Source organism: Dipodomys spectabilis, unplaced genomic scaffold (assembly GCF_019054845.1).
Source record: "Dipodomys spectabilis isolate Male_0828 unplaced genomic scaffold, ASM1905484v1 ptg000288l, whole genome shotgun sequence".
Classification (NCBI taxonomy): domain Eukaryota; kingdom Metazoa; phylum Chordata; class Mammalia; order Rodentia; family Heteromyidae; genus Dipodomys; species Dipodomys spectabilis.
The window spans coordinates 7,001,455-7,025,915 of NW_024870965.1; the positions used below are offsets into that span (position 1 = coordinate 7,001,455).

The 24,461-nt window shown below is 43.0% G+C and overlaps 1 protein-coding gene across 4 annotated transcripts in view; it reads left to right on the forward strand.

Annotated features, from left to right (window-relative positions):
• Window positions 1-24,461, forward strand: part of Cnst (consortin, connexin sorting protein) — a 63,670-nt gene that overhangs the window by 19,032 nt on the left and 20,177 nt on the right. For 3 of the 4 annotated variants that reach the window (XM_042701235.1, XM_042701236.1, XM_042701237.1), the window contains exons 3-8: window positions 10,097-10,263; window positions 18,283-18,313; window positions 20,924-21,010; window positions 21,539-21,653; window positions 23,316-23,337; window positions 23,501-23,609. In XM_042701235.1, the coding sequence (XP_042557169.1) occupies window positions 10,097-10,263; window positions 18,283-18,313; window positions 20,924-21,010; window positions 21,539-21,653; window positions 23,316-23,337; window positions 23,501-23,609 (531 nt within the window). The remainder of the gene's footprint in view (window positions 1-10,096; window positions 10,264-18,282; window positions 18,314-20,923; window positions 21,011-21,538; window positions 21,654-23,315; window positions 23,338-23,500; window positions 23,610-24,461) is intronic. The other variant, XM_042701238.1, reaches the window with a different exon arrangement.

Below are 24,461 nucleotides of genomic sequence, written 5' to 3' on the forward strand. Positions count from 1 at the left end.
GGCCCACCTTGGTCTGCCTGGACTGAGGGGCTCTGGTTACAGTCTCATTACTGTGCCATTTGTTAGGTTCCTCCGGAGTTTCATTAAAGTCATCTTGTGAAATACTTCTTCAAATCCAGTTTGTAAAATCTAAATACTGATTTTAAAACCTTAACACTGATTACTGACATAATCTCCATTTATCCATAAGGAGAAAATGCATAGGATCTGTGGCGTAAGATAGTCTGGCCAGAGGTAGAAGTGCTTAAGTGAAATTCTAAGGGGCTCACAGATCTAAGCTGTGCTTTAGTGATTTGTTGAAGGTTCTCATGAAGTTTATCAGAGCTTTGCCTCTTTAAGAGCTCAGCAGAGCAAACAGTAAAGAAGGTTTGCTTCTGCCCAAGAGAAATGCCCTTTGTGACATCTGCCAGAGAGGAAAATAGGAGTGTCCTTGGCAGGTGTACATGTTGCTGTGCAGAGTCTGCTTGGACAGCACTTGAGATCATGGCTAGTGAGTGAGTGTCTTTCAGCCTTCACTCAAAATAGGAGGGTCAGGTTCAAGATGTCACCTAAAGTAACCCCAGTTCACTTTTTTTTTTTTTTTCGGTCAGTCCTGGGTCTTGAACTCAAGGCCTAGGCACTGTCCCTGAGCTTCTTTTGCTATTTTTTTTTGGGGGGGAGAAGGGGGTTCGGTCATGGGGCCTGAACTCTGGGCCTGGGCGCTGTCCCTCAGCTCTTCAACTCAAGGCTAGCGCTCTACCACTTGAGCCACAGCGCCACTTCCAGCTTTTTTCTTTTTTTGCTTATGTGGTGCTGAGGAATCGAACCCAGGGCCTCGAGCATGCAAGGCAAGCGCTCTACCACTGAGCCACCTTCCCAGCCCCTCCTGAGCTTTCTTTTTGCTCAAGGCTAGTACCCTACCACTTGAGCCACAGCACCATTTCTGGCTTTTTCTGTGGTGCTGAGGAATCGAACCCAGGGCTTGATGCATGCAAGTTCTCTACCACTAAGCCACATTTCCAGGCCCCCGGTCACTGTTAAGATGCATATATACCTACGGTATATTAACCCCAGCAGCTGTTGTGTCTTCCTACCTTGTGCCTGTGCCAGGAGGGGTGGGGACCAGGATGCCAGAGAACTGTGTGTTGCTGCATACTTGATCCCTTGCCTCGGTGATGTGGCAGGCAGTATATGTCCGACGTCAGCCTCAGCTCCTAACCGCAGCGTCCTCCTGGGATTCAGGGGGTGGCCTGAGGGCACAGGAGGAACTGTGCCACGTGGAGCTGGTGATTACCTGCAATTACATAACGCATCCAATGCGTCCTTTGACCCAAGTAGGTCAGAGGGACTTGGCTCTTTTTTTTTTTTAATTGCACTTATAATACTAGTGTCTAGAATTAAGGAGAAGGTTAGACAGTGGTTGAAGATAGTTAACTATAAGTTCTTTCCTGTTTTCTACCATTAAGAACAAATCATAAGCAAACACAGATGGCTCACGCTGTAATCCTAACTACTCAGGAGGCTGAGATCTGAAGATCATAGTTTGCAGACAGTCCAGACAGGAAAGTCCAATTAACCACCCCCAAAAAGCTGGAAATGGAGTTGTGGCTTAAGTGGTAGCACGCTAGCCTTGAGCACAAAAGCCATGGGGCAATGCTCAGGCCTTAGAATAGTACATACACAAGAAAGAGCAACTTGAGGATGAGGAAATATGGGGGAAAGGAGCAGGGCACAGACCCCAGCTATGGGAATACGTGGACCACGTGCTCCTGTTTGGCACTTTACTGGCTTCCACAGCATTCCTGGCCAGGGCAGATTAAAGAACTGAGTTATACAAACACTCAGAGTAGAACATAAAGCCACAGATCTGAAGTCCTTGCTTTTCTTTACTCCTCTCTTCCCAGTGTAACATGATTGACATTTCATCATACAATTTAGGGGCATAATTACATTAATAATTTGGTGTATGTGTCAACACTTTTCAAAACTTTGATCACCCCAGAGATAGGCTTTACACATGTTAAGCATTCCTTGTTCTAATTTCTATTTAATATTCCAATTTTATTCAATATTGTTTCCTGGATATCCTGAGGTTATTTTCCCATGGAAAAGCTTTTGAGCATATTTAAGACTTTTTTTCTTGGGCAGGGGAGAGGGGTACTATTACTGAGGCTTGAAATCAGGGCCTTGACCCTTGCTTGGCTTTATCACTGAAGACTAGGGCTCTGCTACTTGAGCCATATCTTAACTTCCAGCTTTTTCCTGTGTAATTGGAGATAAGAGTCTCTCAGATTTGTCTGCCTGGTCTGACTTGGAACTGAGTTCCTCAGATCTCAGCCTCCTAAGTAGCCAGGATCACAGACGTGACCCATCAGCATCTGGCTTTAAGACACTTTGTCTGGGTGGTTTTGCTTCCTGGAGAGTATTTTGTGCTATTGGGTTTCTGTGCTTGAATAGGTTGTACTAACAACACTTCTTTGTTCCAGGTGTAGTAGTTTTTGTTATTGAACAGATTTGTAGCTCTGGAAATAAGCTCCTTCTGGGTGCTCAGGGCTGGCTGTTCAGGATTGCTGGAGTCTTAGACCATGTTCCTCTGCAGTCTTTGTGGATTCGAGGTGTGCTGGCCACGCCTCAGCTTGCCCTTCCTGCTTGATCAGCTTGAGACCACCCAGTGGCAAAAGTTCAGGGTCTCCTCCAGTTTTTGCTAAGCACTCATTCTATCCTGAACTTGTGTGTGTTTGCTTAACTTCCCCATGTATACACACCCTTCCCAAGGAAACTTCCTTCCCGGCTCTTCCTTCCTGGTTTTTAGGTCTTTTTTCCTCCCTTTTGTGTCATAGAATCCCCCTGCCAGTGCATACTTGCTGAGAATACAGATGGGCACTATCATGCCTGCTTTCCTCGGTCATCTAGGACTGAATCATAATTTTTACAGTCTTTCCCAGCAATACCTGCTATTGTTCTGCTCTGAATGTCTTCCGAGTGAGGGGACACTGAGACAAGCCTGTCAGTCCTTTAGATAGCCAAACACGTTGCACCAGATATACACAGTGATCTGCAGCGACCTCTGTGCTGTCCTCTTTGAAAACCAGGGTTTCCTACGGCTGGCTCCTGCCCTCCAGACTGCTGTCCAGCGGTGAAGGGGTTGAGGCCAGAGCAAGGAAAAACACCACAAAACCTTCCAGACATTTTTGAACTCTTTTCTTCCAAATCTAGCAATATCCTTTTATGTTTATTTTTATTTTTTTATTACCAGAGTGCTGACAGTCCTGGTTGCTTCTTCGTGTTTCTCTGAGCCATGGTACTGGAAGCTGCCATTTTGCTTATGTCCCCATGGCCTGTGACGAGGGCTTCCTTCAGTTGTAAGAACTATGCCAGCAGGCCCGGAAGTAGCATCTTTTATATAGGAATGCCACTGATGTGGAAAAGTCAACTAATCTGGGGGAAATAGTAATGTATCTGTTTTAGAGGTAAAGAAAAAACAGAAATATTAAAGTCTAAGACAGTGGTTAAGAAATTTTCAACCATACATGTCCAGGAAAACATTGTTCAGTTCCTGCAAAGATAAACACAGAATTATTGTTCTCTAATCTAGCCATTCAGCTTCTGGCTATACACTGAAATGAACTCAAGGTGAGGACGTAGGCAGATCTTGTACACCCTGTGTCATAGCTCAGATAATGGCGGACAAATGCAGACACAGCTCGACATCACTGACAGAAGAACAGACAACCTGTGGTGTGCACACACTCTCGATAGGATCCCACTTTGGAGGGAATGAGGCACGGGGGTGTGCTGCAGTTTGGATAAGCCACAGGCTACACACAAAAAGACAAATACTACCTCATTCCATGGATGTGAGGTTCTTAGATCGGGAATAGACAGCCCCAAGGCTGACTGAGGAGAGTATGGCACTTCTTAATGGGCAGAGTCTCTGCTTGGCACAATGAAATGTTCTGGGAATGCATAGTGTTCATGGCTGCATATCACTATGAATATGTTTAATTCCACTATTTTACAGACTTCAAAATGGTTAAAATGTTAAATATTAGGTTGTGTTTTAAAAGTATGATCATAAAAATCCTCTTAGTGTTAGGGACAAATAGGGATTGAGTGTTCAATTTGTCAAATTTTAACCCAAGTTCTTGAACATATCTTGAAAGTGACATATGCCAGCCACACAGGTATTTGCTGACATACTATACATACCATGTATTGAATACTTAAAATACGGTAATTAGCCATACATATGTGCCTACATGGATTATTTCCTATAATCCTTGTGAAGCATTTCTGCAATAATCCCAGTTCCTGGAGAAAGAAGCTGAAGCACAGAAGGATCAATTATCCCAATACCAGTCACATTGCCGATAAGTGACTGCCTCAGAACTTGATCCCAGACCTGGTCCCTGATCCCAGACTTGATCCCTGGCCTAAGTCTCTTGCTAACTGTTTCACCATACTGCCTCACTTTGCTGAGTTTTAAAGTGTGTTTTATATTGGCTTGTCAGAATTGGCCTAAGAATCATTACTAAGCATACTTTACCTCTGAGTGTGTAGGTTGCCACATTTCTGCCAGCAGCCCTTGCATTAGCCTCAGCAAGACAAAACATGATCCCAGAATAGGTAGGTAGGTCACACCCAACGGAAGCAGTGGGGTTGGGTGATTTCCATAGTTGTCTCTGAATAATAATGAGATTCGGATTCAATGAAAACCTCAATTCAGTGAAAACCTCACTCCACCCCCATCAATACTTTGTTAAAGAAAGTATTTTTATAAAAGCAGCAAATATAGTTGTTTCCCAGTAACCACCTTCACAAAACTCAACCTCATGTTGCAAAGCAGCAGAACTGTGAACAATTTGAAGAGATTTCTATTTCTGTGTATTTAAATGTACTTTGTTAGCAGGGTCCCATTTTAATTTAACCTATGGGGAAGTGAAGGGTTAGAGACTAGCTTGCCCAGCCTCACAGAGCTAGACAGCGGTAGATGTGGGACTCAGGCCCAGTCAGCCTGACTTCAGAGGCCACACTCACACGTTTGGTGAATTTCAGTTATTTTGTCTTGCATTTTGAGATTTGTTTCATCCTTTTTTATAGCATAGTGTTTGCTATACTCTATGATATATACAACGCCTTCTTTCTCCAGGAAGTCTTTGTATATCTGCTAAGTGTCAGGCACTGTTAAGCCCTGAAGTTGCAGTGGTACCTCACAAGAGCTGACCCTCTAGGCAGAGGGGACAGCATAAACAAAGGCACCTAGACTCCAAGTGGTAGTATACAGATGAAAATGCATCAGATCTCGTGGGGCCCTTCCCGCTGCAGACCCCCGCCCCTCCATCAACTTAGCTTGTCATCTGACATAAAATCATTGCCACTGTCGGCCCCTAGGCCTTGCTGTCTTCTAGGCACATCTCCCCACCTTGCGGCAAGTGTTCTTTCCCCTGATCCCTTCCTACCTACAGCACAACTGTAAGGTTCTGCCTTTAATTCAAGTGTCCTACCATTCTCCCTTAGCATAACAGGAAGTGGCTGTTCTCAGGTGGCAGACCATGCTAGATCACTAGAGTGAGGACAGGGTCTGTTCCTAATGTTTTAAGATGGAGTATTCTGTATTGCTCTACAGAATACTTCTTGCATGGCCAGGAATATATGCCTAGCTGAGCATTTGTCAGAACCAACATAGGATTTAGATAAATGACAGTTTTAATGAAACAACTAATTGTTCTGGACCCTGAGGACAAGTGTAGATTTGAATTTTTGTTGCATTTTAGGTTATTTCACCAATATTTGGAGACAGCGTTTAAAATTTCATTTATAATTTGTTTTGCAAATATATAATGATGTAATTGATTTTTGTGTATTTATCATATATATTACACGTTTGTTATACTCATTAGTTTCATTAATTTGTTTGTATATTCCTCATGGTCTATTATGGCATTTGTGAATAAAGATACTTTTGCATCTTTCTTTTTTTAAAAACAGTAAAACTGTAATCCTCATTTTAGAACTTGATGAAGTTGACAGGTGTTACACCAAATTGGGATTCATGAATTTGCCTTTCACAGTCTATAAAACATAAATAGCACCACCGTCTTGCTGAATGGATAGTTTTAATGATAGTTCACTTGGGTTTGACAGAGAAGGAGAAAAGGATTTTTTGTTTCCTTCCAGTGGTATGGTTCACACATGGCAATGTAAATCTATTGGATGTAGAGAAGGGAAATTTATAATAAAGGAGTAATGGCATGTGGCAGCTCACATTTTCATTTGGTTTTCTTCCTTAATTATATATCTTTAATGGAAAACCATTACATATTATAAGGAATTTTAGTACAAAATAAACTTAGCTCTGAGTTTGAACTCAAAGCCAGGGCACTTTCTTTTAGCATTTTAGCACAAAGCTACCACTCAAAGTTCTACCAATTAAGGGCTGGGAAGGTGGCTCAGTGGTAGAGCGCTTGCCTTGCATGCCTGAGGCCCTGGGTTCGATTCCTCAGCACCACATAAGCAAAAAGAAAAAAGCCGGAAGTGGCGCTGTGGCTCAAGTGATAACCTTGAGCTGAAGAGCTGAGGCACAGAGTTCAGGCCCCACGACCGGACCCAAAAAAAAAAAAAGTTCTACCAATTAAGACGACAGTTCTACTTCCAGTCTTTTCAGGTGATTAATTGAAGATAAGAATCTCATGGACTTTCCTGTACAGGCTGACTTTGAACCTACATCCTCAGATTTCAGCCTCCTGAGTAGCTAGGATTATAAGCCTGAGCCATTGGTACCGGGCTAGATTTATTTTAATTTATGTTTTTCTGAATAGGGCTTGAATGTAGGGCCCTGAGCACTCTCCCTAAGCTTTTGTATTCAAGGATAGTGCTCTAACCCTTGGGCCACAACTCTTAATTTTTTGGTGGTTAATTGGAGATAATAGTCTCATGAACTTTCCTTCCCTCAATGGCCTCAAATTGGGATCTTCAGATCTCAATTTCCTAGGTAGCTAGGATTTCAGACATGAGTCACTGGTGCCCAGTTGGATTTATTGTTTAAGAAGGCTTTTGTATTGTGAGTGCTATGTTAATATTATTTTTAAATTTTTTAGAACATTATATAAAGGTGTCAGTTCACTTACTATAATTTTGTCTTCTACTGCCTATGTGAAAATCAAGTCCATGGAGCAGGCACAGTGCCTCATGCCTAGACTCCCAATACTCGGGAACTGGAGATAGGCAAAAAGGGGTTTTCCTACCTCGGCAAAAAGTTAATGTGACCCCATTTCAAGGGGTGCATTCTTGTTCCATCTATGTGGGATATGTAAATAGGAGGGTGTGGTCCAGACCAGTTTAGGCAAAAACACTATACAGTGTCCTATTTGAAAAAGGGGTAGGAGCCGGGCACATGTCATCCTGGCTACTCAGGAGTCTGAGATCTGAGGATCGCAGTTCAAAACCAGCCCAGGCAGGAAAGTCTATGAGACTCTTATCTCCAATAAAGCACTAGAAAACAGGAAGTGGCACTGTGGCTCAAGTGGTAGAGCCCTCGCCTTGAGCTAAAGAGCACAAGGACAGCACCCAAGCCCAGAGTTCAAGCCTCATGATTGATGAAAAAAAGAAAAAGGTATAGGGGTAAGACTCAAGTGATAGAAATGCCTGCCTAGTCAGCCCTAAGCTCTCAGTTGGAATCCTAGTACTATCAAAACACAATTCCATGAAATATTCAGTACTTAAAAAAAGGAATGAGGGGCTAGGTATGTGGCTTAGTGGTAGAGTGCTTGCCTCGCATGCATGTAGCCCTGGGTTCCATTCCTCAGCACCACATAAGCAGAAAAAGCCGGGAGTGGCACTGTGACTCAAGTAATAGAGTGCTAGCCTTGAGCTGAAGAGCTGAGGGACAGCGCCCAGGCCCAGAGTTCAAGCCCCACAACCAAAAAAAGGAATGAATTATTAAGCCATGAAAAGATGCGAAGGAAACTGAAATGCCCATTGCTAAGTAAAAGAAGCAACCTGAAAAGTCTGCATACTGTATGTTACTGCTGGTGAGACAGAAACAAAAACAAGTTCAGTCATGCACAAACAGTAGTAGTGAGTAATAAGCTAAGTATTTTAAAACTCACCTCCTCTTTGGTTCTGGAGTTTGAAATCGGGGCCTTGTACTCTTGGCTGGTGCCCTGTCAAATGAGAGAATCACCCTGCATCTGTTCAGGACCTTTTTTGTTTTTTCCTTTTTCGGGAAACGTCTCTCCAATTCCATCCTTTCTCCTTATCGTTGGCAGGGAGAGGGGTCCCCTTTGTGATAAACATCCTCAAGGAGTTTATCTCTTGTGCTGAAAATGAACGTTAGAAAGTTTCACCTTTTTTTATTTTACAAAGAAGTGTGGAGCCGCATACTAATAACTACGTGGGAAGAGTGTGACTGAGGTGAACAGCATATGAGAAGCTGTCTTTCCCATAGTGCTTGTGAGGCTAAATGTCTTGGGTGTAGTGCTGTGACTAGATCACAGTGAGGAGACCCAGCCTCCTTTACTTCAAAATTCATCTCCAGTAAGCAGTAATTAACTCGACTTAAACAAACAAGTACTAATATGCTGGACATATTTGAAGAAAGCTCACAGTTACCAGTTTTTTTTCAGAAGTTATATTAAAAGTAGGTATTTTCCTCTATTCCCCATCAGAATATTCAATATACGTATGTGAAAAAATAGAAGCGGGACATCTGAAATGAATCTGGGGTGAGGAGCAGGTGGCCTAGGACGGGGGCTGCGATGAAGAGGCACTGACACACATGGACCTGTGAAGTTGTAAGCCCTCCGTGCAATCAGTTGAAGTTTACAACGTAAAAATAGAGAAGTTTTTTGTGCAATGCAGAGTATGTTACTAGTGAGATGAGGAAAAGACTAATTTGACCAGAACAGAGCAGTGAGCTTATTTGGAGGGCAGAGGAAAGCAAGCCGGGCACACTGGAGGTGGGGCGGCTTGGACTGCCATGCACACCCTGTGTGCTGGACCGCCAGCTGGAGGCTCTCACTTGCGATGATTGAAGACTGAAAGTGAGGCAGAGCTTAGTAGCTTTGGACCAAGAATCATTTATCAATGATTTTTCAGAAGTTTGAATTACTTGTGTTTAGTGGAAAAACCATTTCACTGGCTTTAAGCTCTGGCCTCAGAAAGCTCTCTTCCCCAAACTGGGATCTGGAATGAATGATGAATTCTAATGTTACCTGACCATATTTTAGAAAGAAAGACAACTTCTTCAGCTCCTTCACAGGGCAATGTATTTACCTTCTAGGTCTGTTCTGGTTTTTAATTTGGGAAAGAAAGAATGCCAAATTATAGGTACTCTTTTTGGTCAGGTTTTTGGTGTGTGTGTGTGTGTGTTTTTTTTTTAACATCTGGGCTATAATTCATGATCCTCCTATCCCAGCTAGTGTTGAGATCACAAATGTGTCCCACCATACCCAGCATTGTTCCCCTGTGGGTGTGCGCAAGTGTGTGTGTGTGTGTGTGTGTGTATCCTGTATCCTGGGGCTTGAACTAAGGCCTGGGATACTGTCCCTGCGCTTTTGTTCTCAAGGCTAGTATTCTATCCCTTAAGCCAGCTTTCTGGTGGTTAATTGGAGTTTTAAGGATTTTCCTGCCTAGGCTAGCTTCACATCCTTCTGTCTCAGCTGCCTGAGTGGCTAGGCTGAAGGCAGGAGCCGCAGCGCCTGGCCCACACCCAGCTTTTGATCAGCTTTTAGCCCCATACTTTCATTTTTTTGTTTTTTGTTTTTTTAATCGGTCGTGGGGCTTGAACTCTGGGCCTGGCTGCTGTCCCTGAGCTCTTCAGCTCAAGGCTAGCGCTCTACCACTTGAGCCACAGCGCCACTTTAGCCCCATACTTTTGTTGAATCTCTTCATTAATATTCTCCATTGTAATTTTGCATAAGTGGTTTACATGTACGTTAATAGCAGCAATAAGATGTCACAACCTTACTAAAGACAACTTGTGGTTTCTGTTGTGTTTAATATGGCTAGCTTTATTTGGAGGTTTTACTATTACTAAACATAACTGTTTGGTTTTATTGTGCTCCTCTGTGGTAGGCGTTTTTCCTAACCTAGGCATGTATTCCTTTCCTTTCTGTAGGAAATGCCGCGTGTCCAACACAAGCGAAGACAGTGAGTGCAGCCCCTGCTGCCGCTGCTGAGGAGGTGGCTGACACCCCCAAGCCAGTTCTGCAGCCTCTGCTTTCGCTCATACGTGGCGGGCTTGAGCAGGTGGACTCCAGAGCTCTTCCCCTCTGGCTCCATCAGGTACCACCCTCACCAAAACCCAGTTTTCCAGAACCAAATCCATCCTCTGTCTGTGCTGAGTGAAGGGACCCTGGGTCTGAGCCTGGGAAAGCCCTGCGGGTCACTCTCTGGGTCACACGGGAGCCGTGGATGGTCTGCAGTTTGTACAGTGACCACCTGCTCTTACTCAGTGATTCTGCTGTGTATAAACGGGGGGGAGGGGGAGTGGGGGGGGTGGCAATGCCACAAGAGCTTGCTGAGCCCCGACTGGGTACCACAAGCCAAAGCTAGTCACTGGAGAACTGACAGACTTGCAACAGGGAGCACCCTTAACACAGCACTGTGGACTAAGAGTAAGAGTTATACACATACAGAGTGTAGAATTCTCCAGAGTAGACATGTGCAAGATCCAGCAGAATGAAACGGGAACTAATTTGCCCACGTGGCATTATGGAAAGGCAGGCAACTCTGCCAGGTTGTCTGGGCTGACAGGTACTCCCTCATTAGGTGACTGTACCAGAAAAGAAATCAGCCCTGAAAGCATGACTGAGATGGAAAAGGGACAATGGTAAGAGTCAGTGGATGGTGACAGTAGGAACTGGGAACTTATAATGAAAATGTCGGATGGGGATCAAAACCAGAGCTTGTGCATGCTGGGCAGCCCTCTACCACTGAGCCACATATTCCCCAGCCCCAGACACCAGTGTGAGATTTAGAAACATGCCCTGTAGTGACTGCAGGGCAAACTGGAAGGGGAGGGCCTGGAGAATGGGAGGCCGTTAGGACAACAAGTAGGAAGCCTTGTTCCATAAGAGCTCATTCAGAAAAACTTTAAATACTTGAAGCCGGCCCGGTGGCTCACGCCTATAATCCTAGCTACTCAGGAGGCTGAGATCTGAGGATCACAGTTCAAAGCCAGCCCAGGTTGGAAAGTCCATGAGACTCTTAACTCCAATTAACCACCAGAAAACTGGAAGTGGCGCTGTAGCTCAAGTAGTAGAGCACTCACCTTGAGCTGAAGAGCTGATGGACAGTGCCCATGCCCAGAGCTCAAGCCCCATGACCAACCAAAAAACAAAAGAAAACCATTAGTATAATTGGTATATAGAATAGGGAAGTTCTCCTTTTTATCTCATTTACTTCTGTGTTATTTTATTTCTTTTTATTTTTTATCAATTATGGGGCTTGAACTCAGAGGCTAGACACTGTCCCTGAGCTTTTTCACTCAAGGCTAGCACTCTACCACTTTGAGCCACAGTGCCACTTCCAATTTTCTGGTGGTCTATTGGAGATAAGAGTCTCACGGACTTTTCTGCCCAGGCTGGCTTTGAACTGCAATCCTCAGATCTCAGCCTCCTGAGTAGCTAGGATGACAAGCATGAGCCACCAGCACCCAGCTTCTAGGTTATTTTAATATGCACTGAGCAGGAAAATGTCTATCTTTACAAACTTGTGTGGCCTCCTTTGAGAGCTGTGTGGCCTCTGAAGCATTGGTGACTGGCCAGGGTAGAGGAGCACCAGCGCTGTGGCACCTTCCGGGCTTGTAGCCCTGCAAACGTTTGTTCAGTGGGTCAGGTTTGCAAAGGTTTTTGAGATTTCGTTGATTGGTTGGTTAGTTGGTTTGGGATAAGATTTCACCACTATGTAGCCCAGACCGGCTTTGAACTCTCTAGCATCCTATGTAATACCATGCCCAGCTTGCAAAGGGTATTCAGATTATTCCTCTAAATGACCTCAAGCATCGGCTACTCAGGAGGCGGAGACCTGAGAATCGCGATTCTAACCAGCCTGGGCAGAAAAGTCTGCAAGATTCTTTACTAAACTACCCAAAAAAGCCAGCAGTGAAGCTATGGCTCAAGTAGTAGAGTGCTACACTTGAGCAAGACAAGCTCAGGATAGCACCCAAACCCTGAGTTCCAGCCCCAGGATCAACACAGTCAGTCAGGCAATCTGTAACCTTAGGCAGGGCTGCTCTCGGCTGGGCGACTAAGACTTCATCACCAAGAAAAGCTCCTCATAGCACTTGTGCTAGAACTTGACTTTAGTGCATCTGCTTCTAAAACAACCTGTGAGAAAGTTGAGTACCAGCTGCAAATGAAATAGGATATTGTAATGCGGTATCATTTCTAGATGTGGATGATGTCATGATAGGTTGTATAGATTCTCCTTGTTCTTGGATAATTCCTGTGCAAGTATTTGGAGAAAAATTGACATAATGCCCAAAGTTTACTTCCATATTCCAGTGGGAGTGTGGGGCATAATAGCAGATATCTGCAATCCTAGTACTCAGCAGGCAAAGGCAAGAGACTCAGCCAGGCTACAGAGTGAGATCTATCTCCAAAACAACTTTATTTGTTTGTATTAAGCCTATAAATATATTTAATTATTTGGTTTTTTGTTTTTTTTTTGGTCGGTCGTGGGGCTTGAACTCTGGGCCTGGGCGCTGTCCCTCAGCTCTTCAGCTCAAGGCGAGCGCTCTACCACCTGAGCTACAGCACCACTTTCAGTTTTCTGGTAGTTTATTGGAGGTAAGAGTTTCACGGATTTTCCTGCCTGGGCTGGCTTTGAACCTTGATCCTCAGGTCTCAGCCTCCTGAGTAGCTAGGATTACAGGTGTGAGGTTAATGGTTTTGATATTTTTTATCGGTCATGGGGCTTAAACTCTGGGCCCAGGTGCTGTCCCTGAGCTCTTCAGCTCAAGTCTAGCACTCTACCACTTGAGTCACAGTGCCACTTCCAGTTTGTCTGAGTAGTTTATCTCACAGACCTTCCTGCCCGGGCTGGCTTTGAACCGCGATCCTCAGATCTCAGCCTCTTGAGTAGCTAGGATGATAGGTGTGAGCCACCAGCAGCTGACTTATTTAGGGTTTTGTTGTTGTTGTTGTTGTTGTTTCCAGTCTAGGGATTGAACTCGGACTTGTGCTTGTTTAGCTTGCTTGCAGGCCAGTGCCAAAACTCTAGTGTTTTGATGGTTATTTTTGAGATAGGGCCTCTTGTAAACCACCATTCTTAGCCTCCAAAGTAGCTAGAATTACCAGCATAAGCCACTGGTGTGTGGGTGTGGTGGTGGGGCCTCATTCTGCTCCCAGCTGACACTGTACCATATGAGCCATACTCCCAGTCCAGCTTTTTTTTGCTGCTAATTAGAGATGGAGTCTCACAGACATTTCTGCCCAGCCTGGCTTTGAATCAAGATAGAATCAAGTTGGTAGGATTGCAGGCATGATTTACTGGTGCCTGACTTTTTTTTGCCAGTCATGAGGCTGGAACTCTGGGCCTGGGCACTGTCCTTGAGCTTTTGTGCTCAAGGATAACACTCTACCACTTGAACCCCAGCTCCACTTCTGGCTTTTTGGTAGTTTAGTAAAGATAAGAGTCTCACAGATTCTCCTTCCTGTGCTGGATTCAAACAGTGATCCTCACATCTCAGTCTCCTGAGTAGCTAGGATTGCTGGTTTGAGCCATGAGTGCCTGGCTTTTTTTTTTTTTTAAAGCATGGGAAAAACATGAAGAAGAAATGCTGAGAAAACAAAGTTAACAAAATGTTGGTCATTGCCAAATGGGTCAATTGGCTATCAATTTCCTTAGTTTTTGGAATGAGGTAAAGGACTTTTAGTACAAGAGGGAAATGGCGAATTACCCTGTTGCTTTATTGGAGGTAAGAATGGTATTTTCTACTGCAGGCAGTTCTGTCACAGAAGCAGCTCTAATGTATAAGGGATAGGTTTGTAGGCAAAGAGTTGATAATGAAGGTTGTTTAACTTTTTTATGTCTCAGAATTCCTCCCCATCTCCCAGAAATAACCCAGATTACTAAGTCCTGTAGGTGGTGCTTCCGAACTGTCAGCACTGTCTCCTGTTTTAGAAGCACAGGCTTGGTTCTACCACCGATGAGCCAAGTGGTTGGGGCTCTTCTTCTGGAACGTTGCAGTGTATTAAATGACTCAGTGCATGAAAAAGCAAATAATGCAGGGTTTGGTGCACAGCAGAATCCAAATAAATGCTAAAATACAGAGCAACACAATTCTACTCTTACCTCAACCACTCAAAGATTGATTGTAGAGGTCAGGGCTGGGGATCGGCAAATCGGTGCTAAAGACTTCAGTAGACTGAGACCTAGAGCAACAGGAATCAGCTGGTGGTGGCATCCTGAGTGTAGAAATACAAAACATCCTGTCACCTCTCAAGGGACCCGCAGTGGAGCGTCGGGAGGTACATTGTGCTCATTTCAGTTATTCCCAGGTTGGCACGCTGCCTTTCACCCACGTTTGCTGGTTGTTGACAGTCGGTCAAACTTCAGTGTTTTCTGTCTCAGGCAGTTGTTCGCCCTCCCTCTCCCCACTGAGATATTTGAAAGTAATTTGCAAGCATTTTGTCACGTCATTGCTGAATATTTGCATGTGTATCTCCCCGGGAGAAGGATGTTCCTGTGTAACCTACAAGGTCATTATCAATCCAAGTCATTTGACCTAATACAGTAATTTAGTTGTTATTAATAACATTACTGTTATTGTTCCAATAGAAGGGTTTGAACTCAGGCCTCACACTCACAGTCAGGCATTCTACCACTTGTCCTTAGTCCTTTTACTTTTAGTCCGTTTTTTAAGGTAGGATCTTAATAACTTTTGCCCAGGCTGGCCTCAAACCTCTTATTTTCCTGTCCCTGCCTCCTAAATATTCAGCTGGGATTACTTGCGGGGAGGGGGACGCTGGAGGAAGGAGGGAACGGACTTCTACTATGGCAGTATTTCCTTTATAAAAGTGTCCCCCAAGTAAGTCCAGCAAAACAAGAGATGCCATTTTCCCTGCTCTTCGCTATGTCTGAATCTGAAAGCATCTGGCAGAACACAGTGCTGAGGAGTTTAGAAGCAAGTGACCTGTAGGAGCCAGCCTCAGTAGCAGCGGCTGAGGGATTTGGATGCGTTGTTTTATATCTTGAGCCTCAGCTTTCTTATCTTAAAGTGGACATTAACACCCACGTCCGTGGGAACACCGCGAGGTGACACCTGGAGCTAAGTGCTGTAGGAGGCGTCTGGGTTTGGGGCAGAACCATAAGCTCCAGATGCAGAGAAGAATCGTGTGAAGAAATTGAGGTTTGTTAAGAAAAGTAGCAGCCCCTGCCCCTCTCTTTCCCTCTCCCAGTCTCTGCTGTCCTTATCCTTTCTTCTCTCTCTCTCTCCCCTCTCCCCTCTCCCTCGCCTCTCTCTCTGTCTGTCTGTGTCTGGATTGGAACTCAGAGCTCTTGCTCTTGCTTTTGCTAGGCAGGCATTCTACTACTGAGCTATGCCCCAGCCCTAGTTTTTGTTGGTTATTTTTGAGCTAGGGTTTCCCTTTCTGCCCAGGTGCGTGCTTGGACTGCAATCCACCTATTTTAGGTACCTTATCATTGCTGGGATGATAGATGTACACCACTGTGTCCAGCTATTAGTTAAGAAGGAGTCTCTTAAGCCCAGTGCTAGTGGCTCATGCCTGTAATCCCAGCTACCCAGGAGGCTGAGAGTCTCAGTTTAAAGCCAGCCTGGGCAGGAAAGTCTGTGAGATTCTTCAATTAATCACAGAAAAGCCTGGAAGTGGCACTATGGTTCAAGTGGTAGACTGCTAGCCTTGAGCAAAAAGGCTCAGGAACAAGCACAGGCCCTGAGTTTAAGCCCCATGCTTAGTAGGGGGACACTAGAAGTTCATAGTGGAACAGTTAGCACTGGTTTCTGTTAGGTGCATCCCTGAATGCTGGAGCTACAGGACTAACTGGTAACTTGTTGCTGTCTGGTACCAGTCATAGACAGTTGCACCAGAGCAGGCACATGGGAGCATGCACAGCACAGAGACATGCAAGCACTGCAAGTCAGGGCTCTCCACGCCCCAGAGCTCACTGCTGAGCATTTGTCACAGCACCACCCGCTACATTGCCACCTGATCCTCATAGTCCATGGGTAAAAACTGTAAGTGAATACTGGCGATCTGAGTTAGTTCTAACTAATATTTCTATAACAGAATAATAAGTTGATAAAAGTCTTAAAAAATCAACTTGTCCTTTGCAAAATCTTTAATATAAAATAAATCTCCTTTATATTTATACTAAAACTACAAGAGGCAATTAGCTCTAGTTATCCTCATTGCTCATAGGGAAAAGATTAAAATTATTTAAAGTAGGCAAGATTTTTCCCTTCCAAGCATATATTGTTTCCACCAGGATATTTGGGGGAAATTTTTCCCTTTTACTGCTGATTTATAAGTTCAACAAGTCTCTTATTATTCTTCATATTGAGAGTTTTATATACTTTCATGTCTAGTCTGGTTTTGAACAACCATGATCACATCTCAACCTCCTGAGTAACTAGGATTATAAGTGTGAACCATCAGTACCCAGTTTTAAAAGTATGAAATGTTATAAATATGACAACAGTTTATGTAAATACTTATCAGGGAACACTTTTAGTTTTACTGTCAATACATAAATAGACTATCTAGCCAGGTGCTGATGGCTCACGCCTATAATCCTAGCTACTCAGGAGGCTGAGATCTAAGGATCACAGTTCAAAGCCAACCCAGGCAGGAAAGTCCATGAGACTCTTATCTCCAATTAACCACTAGAAAACTGGAAGTGGTGTTGTGGCTTAAGTCTTAGAGTGCTAGCCTTGAGCTGAAGAGCTGAAGGATAGCACCTAGGACCAGAGTTCAAGCCCCATGACTGACATAAATAAATAAGTAAACTATCTACACTTCAGGCTATCTCTAGTTCCTGGGCTCACAGAAGAGTATTGCCTCATCTGGGATGATGTGTGTGCCCCGCTCAAGAAAACTTAATTTACAGATGCCTTAGACTGAGTCTTGTAAGTGATGAGCCTTCACGGGGACCGGCTCCTACATGTTTGAACTCCACAGTCTGCAGCTCTCTGCATTTCCTAAACATTATCGCTCAGTGATTAGCACACTTGCCTCTTCTTTTTTCTCTTTACCTTTTTTTGATTGTGGTGGTGGTGGTGGTCCTGGGTGCTATCAGCCTGGGTGCTATCTCTGAGCTTTTTTGCTCAAGATTAGCACTCTGCCACTTGAGCCACAGCTCTACTTCCTGCTTTTTATTGGTTAATTGGAGATAGAGTCCCACAGACTTTCCTGCCCAGGCTGGCTTTGAATTGTGATTCTCAGATCTCAGCTTCCTGAATATCTAGGACATGGGCGTAATCTACCAGCACCTGGCTCGTGTGTGTATGTGTGTGTGTGTGTGTGTGTGTGTGTGTGTGTGTGTGTGTGTGTGTGTGTGTGTGTGTGTGTGTGTGTGTGTTAGTTAGAGATCAAACCCAAGACATCACACATATTAGACAACTCCTCTGCACTGAGCTACTTCTGTAATCTACTAGCCTGACCTTTCTTTCTTTCTCTTTCTTTCTCTTCCTTTCTTTTCTCTCTCTTTCTTTCTTTCCCTTCCTTCCTTCCTTCCCTTCCCCCCTCTCCTACCTCCCTCCCTCCCTTACTCCTTCCCTTCCTCTACCACCCCACCTCCCACCCCCATCTTTCTTTCTTTTTTGTGCTGGTCCTGGGGCTTAAAGTCAGGGCCTGGGCACTGGGCACTGTTCCTGGGCTTTTTTTGGTCAAGGCTAGCATGCTATCACTTGAGCCACAGCTTTACTTCCTGGCCTGACCTTTTTAAAACTTTCAAAACACACTAAAAGTCCATGTCCCTTGAGAGCTGCAGGTGGAACCTGTGGAATGGGGTGAGATGGCCAGGTGACAGGGTCTCACGCGACAGGACGCGTTTCTGCTTTTCAGTCTATTCATAGTTTACCTTCATAAATGTATGTGCCATTTTCTCATTCTGACCAATAAGGGCGGTTTGTAATGTCTTTTAATACAGTGCAAAGGACAGGCTCCTACTTGCTTTGCTTGAAATGAGCAGGCTTCAAGAGTGTCCTGTGCCTACAATGGTGGATAGGCTAACTAAGTCTTAGTTTCATGTCAGAACACTGTTTCCAGATCTGTATTTCTTCTGAATTTTCTTGTAAACCTAAATATTAACTTAATTCTGATTTTCTGTTTTTCACAGGTAGCAGAGTCCTATTTCCAGGAAGAAGACTGTATCCTTTTCTTAATTGTAAGAGCCATAGAACCTTTAGAGAACTATCCATTTTTAATGCTGGAGAGTATGCAGTCAGTGTATATAGATCACATGGTTTCCATGGAGTCTTGACAGTGACCTCACAGAAAGCAAGGTGTAGGAAACATGTCAGTCACTCCTGAAAATTCTCTAGACACATCTAAATTGGACTTCCCATAAATAAGCCCTAATTTTACCAAAATTAAATATTTATGTTCAAAAAAAAAAGCACACATTGCTGAAAAATAAAATTCAAAAATCCATTTGATTTACTTCCTGTTCTCATGCACATCAAATAATATTCATAGCATATATGGGGTATATTACATATAGTAATCCTGTGACCGTCTTATTACAGCTAAGTCATGAGTGGTAAGGGCAAGTTCTGAGAACTGCATCAGTAGGTGATTTTGTTGCTGGGAAACATCATGCTAAGACAGCTGCTCTACTGTTAGGTTATAATTTTATGGGCCCCTGGTTGCATGTAGCTCATCGCTGACCAAAATGTCTCTGTATGTGGATCATGGGTATATGTAGCTGCACAGGAAAGGCAGCTCTTCCTGGGGATAAGCAGAAGAGATGTTTCCATGTGAGACCACTTACTAACTTTTATAAGAAACATTCCTAACCCCTACCATAGTACTGGGGTTTGCACGCTCTGCTACTTGAGCCATGCTTCAAGCTCTTTTTTACTTTAGGTTACTTCACAGATAGGATTCCACGCTTTGTACCCATGCTTTGTGCCATCCAGGGACTGTGATCCTCTTAACTCAGCCTCCGAGCGGCTGGGATTACAGTGTGAACCACTAGCCTGACCTTTCATTTCTCTTTTTAAAATTCCTTTTGGGATGGCCCACTATATAATCTAAAAGCAGAATGTATCCCAAGCATTTGATTTTCCCTATTAGTGTATAGTTTTCTTCCTAATCTCTTTAACTCTCATCACATTTCTGAGCAGAATGAAGCAAAGGAAGTTCTGTTGAGGAAAGCTGTTGAGGAACTGAAGTCCAGCTTCAGATAGGGCAGTCAGTTACTAAATGAACATATAATTCTGGTGGATGTATAGAGAGAACTCTTTCCTCTTAACCAAACGATTTGGCTAGTCCATGCTATAGTTCATATAGAAAACAGCAGCTCTGAGAACTTCTGAGAAATACAAGTCACCGGCCTCAGAATCTGAGCCTCTATGGGGTCAGAACCATGATCCTGTCTATGAAAGTTTTTTCTTTTTTTTGGGGGGGGGGGTCCAGTCGTGGGGCCTGAACTCTGGGCCTGGGCGCTGTCCCTCAGCTCTTCAGCTCAAGGCTAGTGCTCTACCACTTGAGCCACAGCGCCACTTCCGGCTTTTTTCTTTTTGCTTATGTGGTGCTGAGGAATCGAACCCAGGGTCTCGAGCATGCAAGGCAAGCGCTCTACCACTGAGCCACCTTCCCAGCCCCTATGAAAGTTTTTTCTGATCATTTTTTTGTTCAATAAAGTTTGAGAAGCACTGGCGTATTTAAGTCTCCGACAGAGGTCAGAGAGAATTGTTCCTGTTTCTAAGTTTTAAAGGATTTATTTTAGAATAACATGATAAAGCAGGGAGAAATGGAGAAGACAGAGGAACATGTCCTGCTCCCACGTAGGAAAGTGGAGTTAAAGATCCCTCCCAGGGACACCTTTAAGACGATGGATGAGAGGGACATTTGAACCACCACATGTTCGTGGGAAGGATAAAGGCGAAGCTGTGAGTCTCTCCTGTTTTTCTGGGTCAGCATTTAGAACATTGCCGAGAGGAAGGTAGCAAGTTGACCTCATAAGATGCAAATGTGTTGTGCAGATGGGAAGGAAAATGACTGATGGCATGACGAAAGGTTTTCTACAGATCCAGGGAAGTTTTTGGCCTGTCATTGAGAGTGTGACCCTCTGGTCCTGAGGAAAGCATTCAATGGAGAATTATAGTAAAGGGTCAGGGTGGGTTTAAACCAGAAGCAGTCTTATCATTGCCTGGCAGAAAATTGTTTAAAGAGAGAATTTCAAAAAGGAAAACACATAGACTTAAAACATTCCATGTAGGTTATTTCCAGTTAAATAACTTTTAGTTGTCTGTGCCAGAAATATATTCAGCAAATAGGTATGAACTAAAAACTTTACAATGTCTACTGTTTGCTGATCTACAATAAAATGTACCTATTTCAAAACCAGGAAACCTTACTTTAAGTTTTTTTTTAATTTAGAATCCTCTCCTTTTTTTTCTTTTGGGTCAGATGCAAATCTCTCACCTAAGAGAGCACATTCTTTTCCAAATGGGATTTAATGTAAATAGTCTTTTATTTTTAAATAGTCTTTTATTTATTTATTTATTTTGGGGGGATCCGGTCGTGTGGCCTGAACTCTGGGCTTGGGCGCTATCCCTCAGCTCTTTAGCTCAAGGTTAGCGCTCTACCACTTGAGCCACAGCACCACTTCCGGCTTTTTTCTTTTTGCTTATGTGGTGCTGAGGAATCGAACCCAGGGCCTCATGCATGCAAGGCAAGCGCTCTACCACTGAGCCACCTTCCCAGCTCTGTAAATAGTCTTGATTTCTATTTTCCTCAAATTTTCTATTCAGATGAGAAAGCAATGAAATTCATTCAGCTGGAACGGCTGTATCATGAGCAACTGCTTGCAAATCTTTCTGCCATACAAGAGCAATGGGGTGAGTACACACTAGCTGATTGGAATTATCAATAACCTAACAATTCAACCAGATTTGGGAAATCAGAAAGTAGAAGTTCCACAATCCAGTGTATGGCCTGGGGGCTAGCTCAGTATGGAGCTCTTGCCTAGCATGTACAAGACCCTCAGGTTCCTCCCCAACATCATAAAATAGGAAAGGAAAAGAAAGATGTTACAAATAATGTTAACTGTTTGGCCACAGCTGTGTTTCACTGTGAGAAAATCATTTTCCTTGCATTGTGTTCTTGGTAAATGCCAAGAGAAGAACTGAGCAGCTTTCTGCATTTGTTCTGATTATATTACATGCACTACTAGCTACTTCAGTCTCTGCAATGATGTTTCCTTATACTGCAAAGTAATTGTGTAGCTACATCTAACTGTGTTATCTCTTGAATTGTTTGAGAAGGTAACTTTGCTTATTAACTTTTATTAATAGTGCCAACAAACTGTTTTTCCCTCTTAAATATGTTTTATAGAAGCCAGTGACTAACAAATATTTTAAATTTAGAAATGAAATGGAAAAGTGTACAGTCACAAACAGTTACACCTCTAAGGAATTCAGAAAAAGGACTTAATGGTGAAGATTTTGAACAGCTTGCTAAACTTTGTACAACTCATCAAGAGTAAGTATGTCATAATTCAGAGTGAATTGGGTAATAAGGAAATATAGTAAGCATTGAAATATATAATCAACTTTTCTGGGCTTTTTATCTTTTTAAATCAAGAAATTTAAATGGGTATGGTGAAATTACTAGGTTCACTTTGGACTTTTGAAACAGTATTTTCAGAAATTCTGAAGTAAAATCTTTTTGCTCAAGGTTGGCCCTACAGTGGAACCACAGCTTCTACTTCTGGCTTTTTGGTGTTTAGTAGGAGATAAAAATCTCACACTTTCCTGTTATCCTCAGATCTCAGCCTCCTGAGTAGCTAGGATTATAGGTATGAGCCAGTGACACCCAGCTAAAGCCTATATTTTTAGTAAGTTGAAGTTAACTTTCAATTTATTTTCCTTTTATTTTCAAAATACTTGATAATACATCTCCCTTAACCCTCCTTATGGAACTAATAACTTCTTAACATATTACAAATATTTTAGCACTTAATAAACATTTACTTGTACAGAATATGAGCGTGGTATCTTTAGATAACTGTCCCCAAATTATTATTCACACTTTTTTTAATATTTAAAAAATTTTTTTCAGCCAGATGCTGGTGGCTCACACCTATAATCCTAGCTACTCAGGAAGCTGAGATCTGAGGATTCGAAGCCAGCCCAGGCAGGAAAATCTTCATGAGACTCTTACTCTAGTAAATTACCAAAAAAGCCAGAAGTAGAGCTGTGGCTCAACTAGTAGAGCACTACCCTTGAACAAACAGTGCCCAGGCCCTGAGCTCAAGCCCCAAGACTGGCACAAAAAAGTTTTTTTCCAATTATAGATACAGCTAAGTATGTTAGTTTCATGATTTTTTTTGTACAAATGTCTATCTGACTAGCACTCCAGACAGGATCTAAAATACAGAACAGCCAGCCTCATTCTAGTGCAGGTCCCTGCTCACCCCTGTGTCCATTACCCCACAACAGCGTTACCATTTGCCTGGGCTGTGGTTTCCTATAAGAGGAATATATATATATCCAGATAGATAGATAGGGTTTAAATCTACCTTCTTGAATCCTTCATGCATCTATGCAGTGTGTCACATGTCATGTGTTTTGCTCTGTTTGATTGCTGTGCAGGTTCTTCATGTAAGTGTACAGAGATTTCTCTGATCTAATGTCAGTAAATGTTTGAATTGTTCCTTGCTCTATAATATACAAATATTTTTGTTCACACCTTTCCTATGTTGGGTATTGCTTAAAATTTAATAATTAAAAGTTACTTTTCTGGTAATCTGTTTCCATGGCTAATTCCTTTACAGTTTTCTCTTGCCATAATCTGTTTAGACTGTGATACAGACTGGAATTAAAAATATGTATGTCTGTGAAGTAGTCTTTAAATATCTTATTAGCAAAACGTTAGTCTTTTTTTTACTTCTGGATTTCAGAGTTTGGAGCTTCATTGGGGTTTTAGCAGTCATTGGCTATGTAATGAGATTAACTTATGATGTCGCTAGCTGTACTTTGAACTATGTAAGCTGGTGGTAGTGTTTCAGCAGTGGAAATGTTCTGGGCTAATATTAGATCTGGAAAAGCTATATTTTTTTATAGCCATTTCAGTGACATTTGTTTGGAAGCATGCTGTACTTCTTTATTTTTAATTTTTTCTTTCCTATTTTTTTCTCTATAGTCCTCATTTACCCAAACATAAGGTAAGAGATTGTTTCTTTTAAAAATATGGGGGAAAATATTAGTGTCATATGTCAGTTGCCTGGGCTGTTTTAAAAAATAAATATTTCTCAAGATATTTTTAGCTTTCAAAGATAATATAACTATTTCCCCCCAAAAAAGTCAGTTTGTTTTAAAACATTTTAGATCGCAGCTGTAGAAAAGTACCTTGAAAGGAAATGGTCCACACAGCTAACAGTGTCTGAAGATACAAAGGAAAGAGGAGCCACAGCCAAAGAGTCAGGTACAAAGGAAGGTAAGATACCTATTTCTGTTGTATTTTATGTATCACATCTGAATTGCCTCTGAGGAGTTTCTGCACTTAAGTTTTTGTACATATACTTCTAGAAAAAGTTTTTAGGTTGCATAGTTTTACTTTTAGATAGTATAAAAATGGAATTCTTGTAAAAACAAAATTATTTCCATGTGTTTAGTAAGTGGTTCTTGTATCCGATAGAACGTGAAAATATTGTAAAGTTGCTAGTATGAAGCTCAGCAGTAAAGAACTTGACACATATCAAACCTGAGTTCAGTTCCCAGGTCCAGAAAAAATTAGATTCGATGCTCAGAAATTAAACTGGATTTGGTATATTTAAACAGTCTTCTCTGCTTTAGAAAAACAAAAACAAAACTAAACTAAAAACAGTTACTAGAGCTGTTGTGTCTGCACACACCTTCAGCCCAGTTGTGTCTGCACACACCTTCAGCCCAGCTGTTGTGTCTGCACACACCTTCAGCCCAGCTGTTGTGTCTGCACACACCTTCAGCCCAGTTGTGTCTGCACACACCTTCAACCCAGTTGTGTCTGCACACACCTTCAGCCCAGTTGTGTCTGCACACACCTTCAGCCCAGCTGTTGTGTCTGCACACACCTTCAGCCCAGTTGTGTCTGCACACACCTTCAGCCCAGCTGTTGTGTCTGCACACACCTTCAGCCCAGTTGTGTCTGCACACACCTTCAGCCCAGTTGTGTCTGCACACACCTTCAGCCCAGCTGTTGTGTCTGCACACACCTTCAGCCCAGCTGTTGTGTCTGCACACACCTTCAGCCCAGCTGTTGTGTCTGCACACACCTTCAGCCCCAGTTGTGTCTGCACACACCCTCAAC